Here is a 14,641-nt window from a genome sequence, read left to right as displayed (position 1 = left end):
GCTTCCTCCGCACAGCCGCTGTCTGAGGCGTTTTCCCCCATTGCCGGGCCCTCAGGTGCTGGCGAGCGGTGCCCCGCAGCACAAGGAGGGCTTTATGGGCCGCGCACAGCGGCTGCTTTGTGCAGGGGCACGCCTCAGGCGCCCGTCCCCACCGGCCCTCCTCGCTCCTAGGCCCTGTGTGGGGCTCAGACTCTCTGCCTTCCCCGTGGCCTTCCCCGTGGGGGTGGGTTGACGGGGGCAAAAATCCATTGGCCCCGGCCCAGCTGGGAGCCTCGCTGCCCTCTCCGTGCCGCGGGTGGGCCTGCAGCCTGCCCATGGGCTGAGCATGAGCCAGGCCCCTTGGCTGTGGCTCAGTAGATGTTAATCACGGAGCGAGGACACCCTTCTATTAGCCGCTTTTCTTTTATTAGATGGGTACAAGGCGTGAGGAAGCAGGGTGTGCTGGCATGGATGGGCCCCCTGCTGCTGTAAGGCCCAGCACGGCCTCTTGGTTCCTCCTGGCGGCATCAGCAATGGGCAGGGGGTCTTCTGCTATGCTCTAACAGCCATGAGCAAGCACGAGGAATCCTAAAATATCATAGCATCTCCCGAGTTGGGAGGACCCGCTGAGGCCAGCTCCAAGAAATGGCTCAAATGGGGCGAGGGCTGAGGTCACCACGCTGATCCCACTCCATCGCTCCCCAGGACAGAGCCACATCTGCCTCCAGCGGAGCCGCGTCTCAGAACTCGTACGGGGACACGAAGGCCGTGACCTTGAAGATGTGCTTGCCCAGCAGCACCTTGCGGGAGAACTCGCTCATCTCCAGCTCCACCTCCAGTGTGGCTGGCCCCACCACCGGGCTGGTGAGCACCAGCTCTCCCGTCTGCCGGTCGGAGCGCCGCACGGCAAAGACGCCCTGGCCCCGGCCACCTATGATGGCGAAGCGCAGGCTGTCGCCCACGAAGCGGGTGGTGGACATCTTGAAGAGGACGCGGGGCACGGTGCGGTTGGCCTGGAGCGGCAGGTAGTGAAAGGAGATGGAGGTGGCGGCCAGGCGGCAGGCTCGGCTGTCCGTGGGGCAGGGGTTCCTCTCGCACTGGCTACCGGAAGACAAGGGAAACCACCGCTCATAGAATCATAGAATCGTTTGAGTTGGAAGGGACCGTAAGGGCCATCTGGTCTCAGTCCCTGCAGTGAGCAGGGGCACCCACTCCGTCAGTGCTCAGAGCCTCGTCCAGCCTGACCATGGGTGTCTGCAGGGATGGGGCAGCACCACCTCTCCAGACAGCCTAGCACAGAGCAGAGGGGCAGATCCCCTCCCTGTTCTGTTGGCTGCGCTGCTTTGGATGCAGCCAGGATCTGGTTGGCTTTCTGGGCTGCGAGGGCACACTGCTGCCTCATGTCCAGCTGCCACCCACCAGTACCTCCAGGTCCTTTTCCTTTTAGGGCTGTGCTCTACCCTCTTGTCCTCCAGCTTGTACCAATAGTGGGGGTTGCCACAATCCAGGTGCAAGACCTTGCACGTGGCTTTGTTGAACCTAATGAGGTTCTCCTCGACCCACTGTGGCATTTGGCTCTTGAGGAACAGACTGCCTGCTTGCAAACAAGCTTATGGAGACCGCCAACCACACTCAGCACTTCCAGCCTCGTGTTCTGTGATGGAGCAACCCAAGGAGGCCACATCCAAGCACACCTAGCCTTGGAGAGGTGTCCCTGTGCTGGGCACGAGATCTGGATGCAGATCAGCTCAGAGCTGGGATGCTGCTCTGCTTGGGTTGCTGCAAAAGCTGTACCAGGACAGGGGGAAGGAGCCAGCGGTGCACAAGGCGGTTCAGTCTCACAAGGAGCACTGGGGGGCGGGTTGCATGTTGGACTGCAGCCAGAGGCACCACATAAATGTACAGAGGAAAGGAAATGGCGTCGTTCCCCCCCAGGTCCTGGGCACCGACACTGTTGACATTTGATTAACGCGCTAGCAAAGCCAGCCTGGAGCACAGCTCCCAGATTGAGGTGCTTTGCTCTGGCTGCAGCCCTGAGCACTGCACAGTGCCTGCATAAAGCTCCCTTGTATGTAGGTGCTCCCACCCACTCCCGCAGCCACCAGCGTCCCAAAGCCTTTGGCAAGGGGCATCCTGCAGCGTGCCAAGCACGCTCCGTGTGACAATTTGCTGCCAGCACTCTCTTTGCTGCCCCTGGGTGCTGTGATATAGCACATGTAGGGCCCATCTCCTCCCTGGGATGATGGCACGATACTCACAAGCTGGAGGTCTTGACGTAGCTGGTGTTGTGGCGTGGTGGGGGGCACTTGGGGAGCACGCAGCGGTGGCCCCCGTAGGTGTTGATGCAGAGCTCGCCATGGGTGCAATTGTGCTGGCTCCCAGCGCACTCATCCACATCTGCAGTCACAAAAATGGAGTGAGTGGGGCCGGCCATCCTCCCAGCCATGCAGCACGCATGGGGTGCTCGGCATCCCTCCTCTTACCCTCACAGGTGTTGCGGTTGGCATGGAGCACGTACCCCAGTGGGCAGAGGCAGCGGTAGGAGCCGGGGAGGTTGAGGCAGTCGTGGAGGCAGATCCGGGTCTGGGGGTTAGGCTGGAAAAGCTGGCACTCATCCACATCTGAGGAGGCACGGCGGGGATGGATGGGGGCTGAGGTGCCCCGTCCCACCGTGCCTCATCCCTCCTCAAACCTTGTACCTTGGCAAACACCTCCCGCTCGCATCTGGAAGCCGGCATCGCAGCTGCAGTGCCGCGAGCCCGGGCGGCCCTCAGCGCAGCGGGGCTGGCGGCTGAAGGATGAGTTGCTCAGCGTCACCCAGTCTGCAGGAAGGACAGGGTGTCACCAGCGGGGAAGGATGAGATGGTCGCAACGTGGCCCTGCGAGCATTCCATCCTCCTCTGCTCCAGGGATGTACAAGGCACCCCAGCCCAAATCTGAGCCCCTGCGGAGGTCGGGATGGGTTTGAGAGCACATACAGGCATAGACTGGGCTCTGGCAGCTGGCTCCTGACCAGCCCCGTGGGCACAGGCATGTGTAGCTCTGGTTGCCGTCCACGCAGGTCCCACCGTTGGCACACGGGTTGCTGAAACAGTCGTCGATACCTGGGGAGAAAGAGCTCATAAATACCACAAGACTGGGGGGCAGGGAAAGCCAATTCCTGCCTCTTCCTGCCACCCAGCGCCGCTGGGATGCAGTCCTGCTGCAGGGGATGCAGGGTTGCTCCCTGTGCGGTCCCACGACCCCGAGCCCGCGGCACTTCACTTCTGCAGAAGGGCTGGCTGCCGCTCCAGGTGCGGTCTCGCCGGCAGGTGCGCGTCTCCGAGCCCACCAGCTGAAATCCGGCATCGCAGATGAAGTGAACGTCGTGGCCCACCCGTGTACTCCGGCCCAGCTTCCGCCCGTTCAGGGGCACGGCCAGCTGCGGACAGGTCTCTGCGGATGGACGGATGGACGCGGCTGAGGATAGGAGCCAGCTCCGATCCCTGGGTTGGAGCCCAGGAGACCCGAGCTGGTGAGATGGGGATGCCGAGCGTTACCGTTGCGTTTGCCAGCGAGCCTCTGGATGCGGCTGTGCAGCACTGAGAGCTGCTTCTTGAGGCTGCGCGTGCCCTGGAGGTGGGCAGCCTCCTGTGCTGACAGCAGCTTCTGCATCTGCCGCACGGTGCTGAGCACCTGCTGGTGGCCCAGGCACTCCTGGGGGAACACAGGGCCCTCCCCATCACCCTCTGTGCTGTGCTGTGCCCCATGCCATGCCAGCTGGGGACAGCTACTCTGGGCTCATCCCTCTGTTTCCTACTGCGGGGTTTGCCTTTGCTTCTGCATCTACACCAACCCCAGCCCCTCTGCCTGCTCCTGTATCAGCACCTGAGGTGCCTGAACACCCCCAGGTGGCTCTAGCACTCTCCCCGACCACCCTTTGTCCATGGGCAGCCCCAAGGGTGACGCACCCATGCTCACCTCGGGTGCAGGGTCCTTACCTGGGCGCTGCTGAGGGACAGCTGCAGGATGCACAGGGCCACCCAGCCTGGCAGCAGGACGAGCATCGCGGCGGGGCTGGCTGCAAGGACAAGACACCAATATTCCATCCTGCCCCACTCCACAGCCCCACTGGGGTGGAACCAAGGTGGTGTTCCCCACCCCAAGCTTTTGCAGCCACATCACCCAGACACCCCCACCTCTGTCCCACAGCCCCCCATGCAGTGACATGGCACTGTGACCAACATGTGGCATTGCCCCATGGCCACCCTTACCCACAGACCTGCTGGATTTCAGGGGCTCCGGGACGTGCCCCAAGCTCCCAGCCCGGCTCAACCTCCTTCACTCCCTTGCTCGCAGCCTGCTCCTCCGCTCACCGGGATTTAATCTCTGTGTGTGCATGCATGCCTGAGTGTTTGTTAGTTTTTCCCCTGCCTGAGCCATAGGAAAGTTTCCCCTTGGCACTCATGCTGGCCTCTCCCTTCCCTCTCCGCAGATCAGAGGGTTTGGGGCCTTTTATGTCACACGGGCAGCAGATGCTGGCTTTCCCCGCGGCCGCGGCGTGCCGCTGCTCACACGGGATGGCCGGGGCCAGGCGGTGGCTGTCACCGTGCTCACAGCCTCACCGGTGCGCAGTGCACGTGGCACAATGGGTGTGTGGGATGGGGCTGATCCAGGGCATCTGCCAAGCACGGGGAGGGCTCCTGGGACAAGAGGTGGCTTTGGCGTCTGCACTGGGTGGGGGGTAGCTGGGCTGCACTGCAGCCTGGGATTGGGTTAGGGTCAGAGTCAGCATCAACGTTAGGGTGAGGGATAGCGTTAGGGTGAGGGAGGCTCCCAGATTGCCCCGCATGGGAAGCTCCAGCATTGCCCTTCGTTGCAGGAACGCATACAGAAGGGACACAGGCTGGTCTCTGGGTTGGGCTGCGGGGGGCTCAGATCCCTCCCCATCCCAAATGGCACAGCTGGTGGGGAGGCCAAAGGCTCTGCAGGGAACCCATGGGCTACATTGACCTCTCGATCTGGGGGCTCACACGTTGCCCTGTGCCAAGGGATCCCCGAGCTGGGACAGAGCACTCGAAGCAGAGGGGGTTCCGGGCCCCCTGCCCAACCCCGAGCATCCCTCCCACTGCCACCCACCCCGTATCCGCGTTGCCCAGCTCGCTGGAGCGGGAATTTGGCCTTGTGCCCACGGCTCCCTCCCCGGCAGTGTGCATTACCTCCCCGGCATGTTTAATTCATGGAGCAGGAGGAAAGCGGGCGGCGGGGCTGGGAGGCGATGCCCAGTCCCTGCGATCCCGACCCCATTGCGGTGGCGGGGCTGGGACCGAGGGGCCCCCCGAGCTGTCTCCACCGCCTGCGACTGTTTTGACAGAGCTATTACTCACCCGTCAACCTTTTGTTCAAGCTGACCAGCAGCGCCTGTCTGAAGTCCTGAATAGGATCAAATCTTGGAAGCAGACACGCAGGCACGCAGGACTGGCTCGTCCCTCCCCAAATCCTCCCTTCCCTCCCCAGTCCTCCCTTTGGTGAGCATGGAGGACGGCGGGGGTCTGGCTGGCCGGCTCCTGGTGCTGCTGGTCTGCCTGGCCTGGAGGGTGGGTGAGTCGGAGAAGCTGTCCCCACTGGCTCCGGGACCCCGAGGTAATGGGAAGAGGGGACGGGGGGGTGCTTTCTGCTCACAACGGGGCTACGAGCAGGTCGGGGAGCCCTGAGCATCGTTCCCAAAGGGATGGGGCGGGTGTTCCCCTGCCCTGTACCTAAACAGGTGTTCCCCAGGCAGGCAGGGGGCTCAGCTGGTGGTGGGGTTGTGGGGCTGGTGATGGGCTCTGGGCTGGTGATGGGAGCTGCGGGCTGGTGACAAGTGCAGCACGATGAAGGCAGTGCCATGCCGGGGACCGGGTGCATTCCTGGCGGTCTCTGCTACCCCCAGCCACTGTCCCCTTTGTGCTCCCGTCCCAAAGCACTTCCTTCACTCCCCTCGGGTCTCCATGGAGACCCGGGTGCCTTCCCATCTCCCAGGCTGCCGTGTGGGACCGGCCTCCCGCTCGGCCCCATCCCCATCCCCAGCTGCCCCTTGCCTCCTGCAGCTCTCAGCGGGAAGGAGACATTCCTGGTGCTCTCGCTGCACAACAAGCTGAGGAGCAAAGTGCAGCCACCCGCGGCCAACATGCAGAAATTGGTGAGTGCCCCAGCCCTGCCTCTGCCAGACTGGTTGTCCAAGGTCCCCAGCACCTTGCAGTGGCTTTCTGGTATCCCAGTGCTTGCCCAGTATCTGCTGATTGTCCCAGTCATCTCCTAGTTGTCCTCAGTCATCCTCTGGTGGTTCCCCATCATCTCCTCGCGGTTGCCCAACATCCTCTGGTAGTCCCCAGTTGTCTCCCAGTAGTCCCCAACCATCTCCTCATGGTCTCCAACCATTCCCTGTTGGTCCCCAGTCATGTCCTAGTTGTTTCCAGTCATCTCCTGATGGTTTCCCAACATCCTCCCTGGTGGTCCCCAGTCATCTCCTGATGGTTCCCATTAATTCTCTGGTGGTCAATCATGTCCTGGTGGTCCCCAGTCAACTTTCAGTTGCCCCGAGTCATCTTCTCATGGTCCCCATTTGTCCCCTGATGGTCAGTCATGTCCTTGTGGTCCACAATCATCTCCCAGTGTCCTCCCCAGTGGTCGCCCAACCATCTCCTTGTGGTCCCCAGTCATCCCCTGGTAGTCCCCACTCATCCTCTAGCGCTCAGTCATGTCCTAGTGGTTCTCAATCAACTCTCAGTTGTCCCCAACCATTTTCTTGTGGTCTCCTGGTGGTCAGTCGTGTCCTGACATGTCCCCAGACATCTCCTGATGGTTTTCAACCATCTCCTTCTGGTCCCCAGTCATCCCCTGGTCTTCAGACACATTCTAGTGGTCCCCACCCATCTGCTGATGCTGCCCAACATCCTCTGGAGGTCTCCCAACATTCCCTGGTCATCTATTATATCCAAGTAGTCCCTGGTGGTTCCCAAACGTCTCCTGGTCGCCTAGCATCCCCTGGTGGACCCCACTCAATCCCTGCAGTCCCCAGCCATCCCCTGGGTGCCTCCACGGTCTCCCATTGCCCACCAGTGCCCCCAGCCCGGTGTCCCAGCAGGAGTGGAGCGAGGAGCTGGCACAGCTGGCGGTGGCACGGGTGGCAGGCTGCCTGGAGGGCCCCGCTCCTCCACCGGCCCCACAGCTGGGCTGGAGCGAGGCCTTGCTGCCGGTGGGCGCCGGGGGCTTCGTGGAGCTGCTGGAGCGCTGGTTCGCTGAGGGCCGGCGCTACGACTACGGGGCGGCACGCTGCACCGGGAACGCCACCTGCCGCCATTACACCCAGGTGGGATGGGGACACAGGGGAGCCGGGTGGGTGGCAGGGGGTGGCAGAGGATGACGGCGCGCCTGTCCCGTAGCTGGTGTGGGCCACAGCGGGGCGGCTGGGCTGCGGCAGGCAGCTGTGTGCCGGGAGCCGGGGCCGCAGCCAGGCCTTCGCCTGCGCCTACTCACCTGGGTAAGGGGGCGGGGCCTGGGCAAGGGGGGGGCGGGGCTTTGTGTTATAGGTGGGCGGGGCCCTGAGGGGTGGGCGTGGTTTTGTGCTACAAGTGGGCGTGGCTCGGTGGGGGTGGGCGTGGCTTTGTGCTATAAGTGGGTGGGGCCCTGCGGGTTGGCCGTGGCTTTGTGCTATATGTGGGCGGGGCTCAGCGGGGTGGGCGGGGCTTTGTGCTCTAAAGGGGAGGTGCCCAGCAGAGTGGGTGGGGTCTCTTCCGGAGGGGGCGTGGCTTATGCCGAGTGGGCGTGCCCACCCTGCAATAGGCATGGCCTGGTGCTGAGCTCGGGGATGCCTCCCGTCTCCCTCCCTGGGCAGAGGCAACTGGGAGCTGGCCGGAGTCCCCATCGTCCCCTACCAGCACGGGCCCTGGTGCTCGCTGTGCACCGCCGGCCTCTCCGGCTGCTTCAAGTCCTGGGACCACGGCGGTGGGCTCTGTGGTGAGTCCCTGCAACCCCCAACCCTCGGCCCAGCCCTACCAGCCCCCTGATGGCCGCGTGCCCCACATGTGCTTGCCCAGAGGTCCCCAGGAACCCGTGCCGCATGAGCTGCAGGAATGGTGCACAGCTCAACGTCAGCAGCTGCCAGTGTGCCTGTGCCCCTGGCTACACCGGGCGCTTCTGCCAAGGTGAGCGGTGCCTACGGTGCCCACGGTGGACAAGGAACAAGCTGGATGCAGGCGGCACAGGGCCTGAGTGGTCACACGTGTGAGCTCACTGTGTGCGCGGGGTGAGTGCAGTGCATGGGAGTGAGTGATGCACGTGCGTGCACGATCAGCGCTGTCCACGTGTGCACGGTGCAGAGCATCCATGTGCAAGCTCAATGCAGTGCATGCATGCTTGGTACAGTCTGTGCACGTGCAAAGTCAGTGCAGTGCATGCACATGCGTGGTTACTGCTGTGCATGCACGAGCAGAGTTGGTGCTGTGTGAGCATGGTAACTGCGGTGCATGCACATGCATGGTTGGTGCCACGCATGCATCGTTGGTGCAGAGCATCCACGTGCAAGGTCAATGCAGTGCATGCATGTGCACGGTTGGTGCTGTGCATTTGTGAGCAATACTGGTCAGTGTGTGCGCGGTCAGAGCGGCGCATGCATTTGCCTGGTTCATGCAGTGCCTACAGCCTGCTCTGTGCATGGTGCATGTGCACGGCTGGTGCGGCACGAGGGCTGCTCATTGCAGCGTCGTGGGAAGGAGCACGGTTTCAGGGCCGGCTGCCCTGCACAACCTAATTCCTTGCCTCTTTGGCAGTGCGGTGCAGCATGCGGTGCCTCCACGGGAAGTTCCGGCAGGAGGAGTGCTCCTGCCTCTGCGATGCTGGCTACGGCGGCGCTGAGTGCGGCAGTGAGTGGGGGCTGTGCCCGGAGGGAGGTCCCTGTGCCCCTGTACCCACCTGTGCCCACCTATGCCTGCAGCCAGGGTCCCATTCCCCTTCCATGCCTGCGATGTGAGGATCGACGGTGACTGCTTCACCGTCTCCCCCGAGGCTGACACGTACTATGGGGCCAAAGCCAAGTGCCAGGTGAGCTGGGCCCTCCCAGAACACCCCAAAACCGCATAGCTCAGTCCAGGCATTTCAGCACTGGAGAGCAGAGGACAAATTTGAGCTGCCTCGTGGCTCCCTGGCTTCCCTCCAGGAGAAAGGGGCTATGCTGGCCCAGATCAGGAGCCAGAAGGTGCAGGACATCTTGGCCTTCTACCTCAGCCGCCTGGAGAGCAGCAACAGTGTGATGGACACCGACTTTGACACCCGTAACTTCTGGATTGGTGAGTGCCACATGCTACTGAGGGGTGGTGCGGTGCCGGGGCGCTGGTGGACATCCCATACCTCGGATGGAAAGTGCACGCCCCTGGAGGACATCCCATCTCACTGGTGGACATCCCACCTCTCTAATGGACATCCCACTCTTCTCATGGACGTCTCAACTTCGTGGTGGACGTTGCATCCCACTAATGGACACCTCACCCCTCTGGCTCTCCAGGTCTCACCTACAAGACGTCCAAGGCTTCGTTCCGCTGGGACACGGGCGAGCCTTCTGCCTTCACTAGTTTTGCTTTCGGGCAGCCAGACAACCAGGGGTAGGTGCCCATCTCCAGCTCCCGTGGGAGACGTGATGACCTCTGTGCCACCGCCCTGTCCCTCTCCCTCTCCCGCACAGATTTGGGAACTGCGTGGAGTTGCAGGCAGCAGCTGCTTTCAACTGGAACGACCAGCGCTGCAAGACCCGAAACCGGTACCTCTGCCATTTTGGTGAGCGCAGGGCCACAGCCCTTGGGTCCCCCGTGTGGGCCCAGGAGCACCCTGACTCCGCTTCCCATGCAGCCCAGGAGCACATCTCCCGATGGCAGCGGGACCCCTGAGCGGGCATCTCTGGGGCTGAGGGACAGCAGTGGCACTGGGATCAGCAGAGAAGGGCGAGCACTGTGCATCAGCATCCTGAAGCAGTGCCTGCTGCTGCTCGCCTTCCTCTGTCACCACCTGTGACAGCTGTTGGGGCAGGGAGATGCTCAGCCTGGGGGTGTCCCCGATGCAGCGAGGTGCCAAAGGGGCTTTTGGGTGACACAGACTTTGGCATGGCTCGGGGTGAGGGCTGGGCGCTGCGGGTTCCTCATCACCAGGATAATAAAGCCCTCGCTCCGTTTGGAACAGACACTTGTCCTCTTTTCTCCCATCTGGGTCTTTCTCCACCTGGATCCTGGGACCTCCAGCTCCTCCATGTGAATTCAGCGGGGGGTTTTAAACCCCCCCCCCCTCCAGAATCCGGACGCGCTGACCTTTCCCTGCTTGGGAAACTGAGGCACGGGGGTGTCCCAGCGCATCCCGAACGCTCGCATCGCTGGGGCCGCTCGCTCCCCCCGGCGGCGCGGTGGTTCGGGCCGTTCCCCCTGTCGGATCGGCGGCCGCGTGGTACGGCCCGGGGAGGTGCGCTCGGGCCGGGGCCGCTCGGGCCGGGGCCGGGGCTGCGGACGGGGCCATGAGCGCTCTGAGCGGCCGGGACGGGTGGAGGTGTGAGTACGGGGATGGGGGTGTGGGTACCGGGATGGGGATGCGGGGAGCGGGCGTCCACAGCTGGGCTGTCCTCCCGCACCAGGATGCTCCTGTGTTGTCCTCCCCAGGGCAGGGTACCGGGATGTCCCCACCGACCCTCAAGCCGGAGACGTCCTCCCCTATGGAGGTACTCCTCTTGACCCGTTCCCCGCTATCTGTTCCTCCCCAGCAGACGGATTTCCTCCGGGATCGGGATGTCCATTCATCCCAGTGCTGAGATGCTTCCCATGTCCCGCTCCCCAGCTCCCATCCCTCCCCAGGACAGGGATGTCCCCCAGCACTGGGATGTCCCCATGCCAACAGCCCCGGGATGAGGATGTCCTCCAGCACTGGGATGCTCCTGCATCATCATGCCCCGTACCCATCGCTCCCCAAAACAGGGATATCCTCTGCTACAGGGATCACCATTACCACCCAGGACAGGGACATCCTCGAGAACCATCGTGTCCCCATTTCATCACCCCTAGGACAGGGATGTCCTCCCAGTACCAGGATGCCCCCATCGCTCCCAGGACGTGGGTGTGCCCTCCGGTGCTGGGATACCTGGTTCAGGAGCCCCAGCACAGGACTGGTGTCCCAGGGGTGGGGGAGCCCAGCTGGCCCTGGTCTCCTGCCCACCCAGGATGGTCCCATTCGTGTGTCATGGGCCACTATGGCAGTGAGAGCCGACTGGCTCCCTTTGTGCCGCCCTCACGTGGCTCCGTGAAAGGCATTGAGCTGCTGGGGGGTGCTGGGGACATGGGGCAGGTGGGGGCATGCTGAAAGCAAGCGGTGCAGCGAGCCCAATGGGAGCCATCTGTGTCAGGAGTCACCTGTGGGACGTCCAGGCATGCTGGTAATGGCTGGGACACCCGCAGGACAGCTGAGCACAGCAACAATGGTTGGGACACCTGTGGCCAGCTGGGCATGGTGACAATGGTTGGGACATCCATGGGACATTCGGGCCCGGTGATGATGCTCGTGGCCATGCTCCACATCTCAGCCTCCTGCTGCTGTCTCAGGGCTTTGGGAGCCACCACCCTGTGCTGCACTCCAGGATTTTGGCTCTTTTTGCTCTTTTTCCTAAGCCCTTGAACACCGGAGCATTGTGGTGTGGGGAAGCGGGTCTAGCTCCAGCCCTGCAGAAGAGGACACTGAGCTGATGCCACCTCGCAGCTCCTACTGAGCATGGGAATTGGGAAGAAAGCAGCAGGCAATTTGTAGAAAGACACCCCATATCTGGGGGCACACATCTGGAGCACCTCTGGGCTGAGGGCTCCTTCAGCATGGACAGGAGCTGTCCGCTGGAGTTCCTGGTGGCCAGTTCGGGTTTTTCCTTCGCTCATGGCCCTGCTCTTTCTCCCTGCAGATCTGGACATGGCCAGGGATGCCAAGCCGAGCCGGGCCAGGCTGGGCCAAAAGAGGCCGCACAGCAGCAGCCTGTACCCGTGAGTGCCAGCGCATGGGCTCCTTGTGCATCTATGGGTCCCCATGAGCGGCTCCTGGGGGGTCCCGGCTGAGCCCCAAACCCACCTCACTGAAGGGTTTGGAGGCTTCTATGATTCCATGATTCTTCTACCCATAAGCAGAGAAGAGGTCCATGGTTTTTACAATGAGGTACCTCGGTGGACAACCCGGGGACACGGCACCCCTGCCTACATAGGGGTGGGGCAGGAGAGATCCCCACCCCTGGAGTAGGTCCCACCCCTGGGGCAGGTCCCCATCCCTGGCTCTTTGGGGTCCCCCGTTCATGCTGGGTGCCCCACACACGGCACGTGGCCAAGAGGTGATGACGTCAAATTGTGCCAGGGGAGAGGTTCAGGTTGGGTACTGGGAGCGATTCCTTCTCTGACAGAGCGGTGAGGCACTGGCACAGCTACCCAGGGAGGTGGGGGAGTCACCATCCCTGGGGGTGTCCAAGAGCCGTGGGGATGTGGCACTGAGGGACGTGGGCAGTGGGCACAGTGGGGGTGGGCTGGGGTCGACCTTGGGGATCTTAGTGGTCTTTTCCAACCTTCATGATTCTATGACCTGGAGTCAGCACCAGGCTCCGTCTCATTAGAGAGCTTCTGGATGGAATTAATTGCTCTGCCTGTTGCCATGGCGCTGGGGCCACGCGGGGATGCGGTGCTGGCAGGGCAGGGACCGTGGTCCCAGTGGCCATGGGAGCGCGGCTGCCGTTGCCCATCCCATGGGATGCTCCGTGGAGCAGCTCTGGGGCACGCTGCCAAGCAGCGCCGGCACATGGCGAGGGGGTGACCACGCTCCAAACACAAACCCCATCACAGAGCCCACTCTGGGGATGGGGACGTGCGGCAGGAGGGTATCCCTGCCCTGCAGTGCTGCAGCCGCTGACTTGCTGTCCTCCGTCCCCTCCCGCAGCAGTACCTGCGACCTGGACTACAGCCTCTACAGGGATGACTTCCCGTACCGGTGAGCTCGGGGGCATAACATGGGGGTCCTGGCATCCCTGTCCCTAACTTCTGCCCCAGGAGAGCACCCTTAGCGGGGCCATGTGACCTCAGGGATGGAGTAACTGGGGCGTGGGTGCTGTTTTGTGCCCCCGCAGGGTGTACGAGTACCAGAAGATCCCACCCCTCATTAACCGCATCCCCGTCAAGGCCAGGAGAACGCATGCGAGAGCAGGAGGCACAAGCAGCCCCAGCCCCCAGCACGGGGCACGGAGCAGCGCCAGCTCCACGGGAACGCGGACAAAACGTGAGTGGGACGTGGCGGTACCCTTAGGGTGCTGGGTGCCGATCCCATGGGATGCTGAGAGCTCCGGTCCCACAGTGCGAGCCGAGGAGCTGCACTCCATCAAGGAGGAGCTGAGCCAGATCAAGGCACGGGTGGACAGCCTGCTGGAGAGCCTGGAGCGCATGGACCAGCGCAGGGAGCGGCTCTCGGGTGAGGGATGCTGCGATGCGCGGCGTGTCCAGACCCCGTGGAGATGTCCCCCATTCCCTCATCCCCTCGGGATGTTCCACATGGGCGCCCTGAGCCCCCCACGTCCCCGCAGGGTGCAAGGAGAGCGAGAAGAAGAGGGCGGAGGTGGGCTCAGCATCGCCGGCCCCGCTAGGAGAGGGCTCCCGGGGCAAGGAGGGGAGCGGAGGGAACGGGCGCAGCGACCTGCGCAACATCGACAGCGCTGAGGAGAGCACGGACACGGAGGAGACGGTAAGGAGAGGGCCGGCTGCCCGCCAACGCCGCGCCAAAATCGGGCGGCAGGGGCAGCCCAGGAGCCCGCTCTGCGTTTCCCTTTGCAGGTGAAGGCCCACACCTCGGACCCCGAGGGGAGCCAGTAGTGGGATGTCGGAGCCCCGCAGCTCCTGCCCCATCCCCGCGTCCCTTTGGAGGCTCCCAGCAGGTGCCAGGCTGGGGCCCGGTGCCCGCTGCCTGCACTCACGTCCCCACCACCAGTGCCAGCGGCCCTGTGCCTGGTGCTGGCCAGCCGTGGCGAGAGAAGTCTTTGTGTCTGAGTGCGCATTGGATCATTTGTTCTTTTTATTCCTCCTGTTTTGCAGTGTAAGTACACGGGGAGGGAGGGTAGGAGGGCAGAAGCTCCGCATCCTGAAGGAACATTCGCCCAGAGCTGAGATCCGTGGTGCCCCAGCTCCTTGCCTCCCCGGTGGGTAAAGCATCCCACTGACCCGTGGGTCACACCCAGCCCCTCCATCCCATGAGCACAGCATGGGCCGGACACGCTCCCCATGCAGGACAAAGCCACAGCACCGTCCCTGCTGGGTGGTGGCGAGGACACGGGTGGCCTCACTCGGTGCCACCATGGAGCCCAGCCCTCACTCACCAATGGGTTTCCCTTCATGGTGTCCCAAGGACTCCATTCTTTGCCACCATAGCGGGGAGCTCCCGGCTACCTTTGCCCAGGGAAGTTGTGCCTCCGTCCCTCTCCCTCCGTGTCCGTGTCCCCCGTTTCGAGGTCGTCCTTCTCTCGCTGGTAGGAAGTTGTCCTGTATTTCTAAGTTGCTCCGGCAAAAGAGTGTATTGTGCTGGAAAGGAATAACAATAATTTGTATTTCTTTTCTCTGGTTATTCAGCTCGGATTCTTCTGTGTAGCCCCAATGCTGGTGTTTGAGTG

The 14,641-nt window shown here is 62.9% G+C and overlaps 3 protein-coding genes across 7 annotated transcripts; 2 read left to right on the top strand and 1 right to left on the bottom strand.

Moving 5' to 3' along the window:
• LOC110404548 (fibulin-7-like) lies at positions 384-5,699 on the bottom strand. 3 transcript variants are annotated; one of them, XM_021408917.1, is made up of 9 exons: positions 5,346-5,699; positions 3,960-4,039; positions 3,519-3,675; positions 3,244-3,414; positions 2,958-3,083; positions 2,679-2,801; positions 2,463-2,600; positions 2,238-2,376; positions 384-1,080 (listed from the first exon to the last, which is right to left on the bottom strand). In XM_021408917.1, the coding sequence occupies exons 1-9, from the start codon at positions 5,674-5,676 to the stop codon at positions 720-722; spliced, it is 1,626 nt and encodes a 541-aa protein (XP_021264592.1). In that variant the 5' UTR covers positions 5,677-5,699; the 3' UTR covers positions 384-719. The 3 variants fall into 3 exon arrangements, with proteins under 3 accessions (XP_021264592.1, XP_021264594.1, XP_021264593.1); XM_021408919.1 differs by lacking the exon at positions 5,346-5,699 and adding an exon at positions 4,233-5,334; XM_021408918.1 differs by lacking the exon at positions 5,346-5,699 and adding an exon at positions 4,241-5,333.
• LOC110404549 (C-type lectin domain family 18 member A-like) lies at positions 5,822-10,147 on the top strand. Of its 2 annotated transcripts, XM_021408921.1 has the most exons (11): positions 5,822-6,139; positions 7,085-7,309; positions 7,383-7,480; positions 7,835-7,956; positions 8,037-8,144; positions 8,769-8,861; positions 8,933-9,039; positions 9,155-9,284; positions 9,500-9,596; positions 9,677-9,768; positions 9,841-10,147. In XM_021408921.1, the coding sequence occupies exons 1-11, from the start codon at positions 5,846-5,848 to the stop codon at positions 9,876-9,878; spliced, it is 1,404 nt and encodes a 467-aa protein (XP_021264596.1). In that variant the 5' UTR covers positions 5,822-5,845; the 3' UTR covers positions 9,879-10,147. The 2 variants fall into 2 exon arrangements, with proteins under 2 accessions (XP_021264596.1, XP_021264595.1); XM_021408920.1 differs by having other exon boundaries at positions 9,677-10,147.
• LOC110404414 (RNA-binding Raly-like protein) lies at positions 10,442-14,595 on the top strand. 2 transcript variants are annotated; one of them, XM_021408686.1, is made up of 7 exons: positions 10,442-10,526; positions 11,915-11,993; positions 12,928-12,978; positions 13,115-13,263; positions 13,339-13,452; positions 13,565-13,722; positions 13,812-14,595. In XM_021408686.1, exons 1-7 carry the CDS (start codon positions 10,493-10,495, stop codon positions 13,848-13,850), a joined length of 624 nt encoding a protein of 207 aa, XP_021264361.1. In that variant the 5' UTR covers positions 10,442-10,492; the 3' UTR covers positions 13,851-14,595. The 2 variants fall into 2 exon arrangements, with proteins under 2 accessions (XP_021264361.1, XP_021264360.1); XM_021408685.1 differs by lacking the exons at positions 10,442-10,526; positions 11,915-11,993 and having other exon boundaries at positions 12,000-12,978.

The sequence above is a fragment of the Numida meleagris genome, chromosome 10 (assembly GCF_002078875.1).
Source record: "Numida meleagris isolate 19003 breed g44 Domestic line chromosome 10, NumMel1.0, whole genome shotgun sequence".
Classification (NCBI taxonomy): Eukaryota; Metazoa; Chordata; class Aves; order Galliformes; family Numididae; genus Numida; species Numida meleagris.
The sequence above is the reverse complement of the archived record's forward strand: the minus strand, read 5'-3'. Positions and strand labels throughout refer to the sequence as shown.

Coding starts and splice junctions, on each gene's coding strand:
- LOC110404548 (XM_021408917.1), bottom strand. CDS start 5,676: ATGCTCAGGGCTCCCCGACCTGCTCGTAGCCCCGTTGTGAGCAGAAAG. Junction 4,040..5,345: donor CTTGAACAAAAGGTTGACGG/GTGAGTAATAGC, acceptor TTGTCCTTGCAG/CCAGCCCCGCCGCGATGCTC. Junction 2,802..2,957: donor CCAGAGCCCAGTCTATGCCT/GTATGTGCTCTC, acceptor TCCTTCCTGCAG/ACTGGGTGACGCTGAGCAAC.
- LOC110404414 (XM_021408685.1), top strand. CDS start 12,668: ATGCGGTGCTGGCAGGGCAGGGACCGTGGTCCCAGTGGCCATGGGAGC. Junction 12,979..13,114: donor AGGGATGACTTCCCGTACCG/GTGAGCTCGGGG, acceptor GTGCCCCCGCAG/GGTGTACGAGTACCAGAAGA. Junction 13,453..13,564: donor GCGCAGGGAGCGGCTCTCGG/GTGAGGGATGCT, acceptor ACGTCCCCGCAG/GGTGCAAGGAGAGCGAGAAG.
- LOC110404549 (XM_021408920.1), top strand. CDS start 5,846: ATGCCGGGGACCGGGTGCATTCCTGGCGGTCTCTGCTACCCCCAGCCA. Junction 7,481..7,834: donor GCCTGCGCCTACTCACCTGG/GTAAGGGGGCGG, acceptor CTCCCTGGGCAG/AGGCAACTGGGAGCTGGCCG. Junction 8,862..8,932: donor CGGCGGCGCTGAGTGCGGCA/GTGAGTGGGGGC, acceptor CTATGCCTGCAG/CCAGGGTCCCATTCCCCTTC.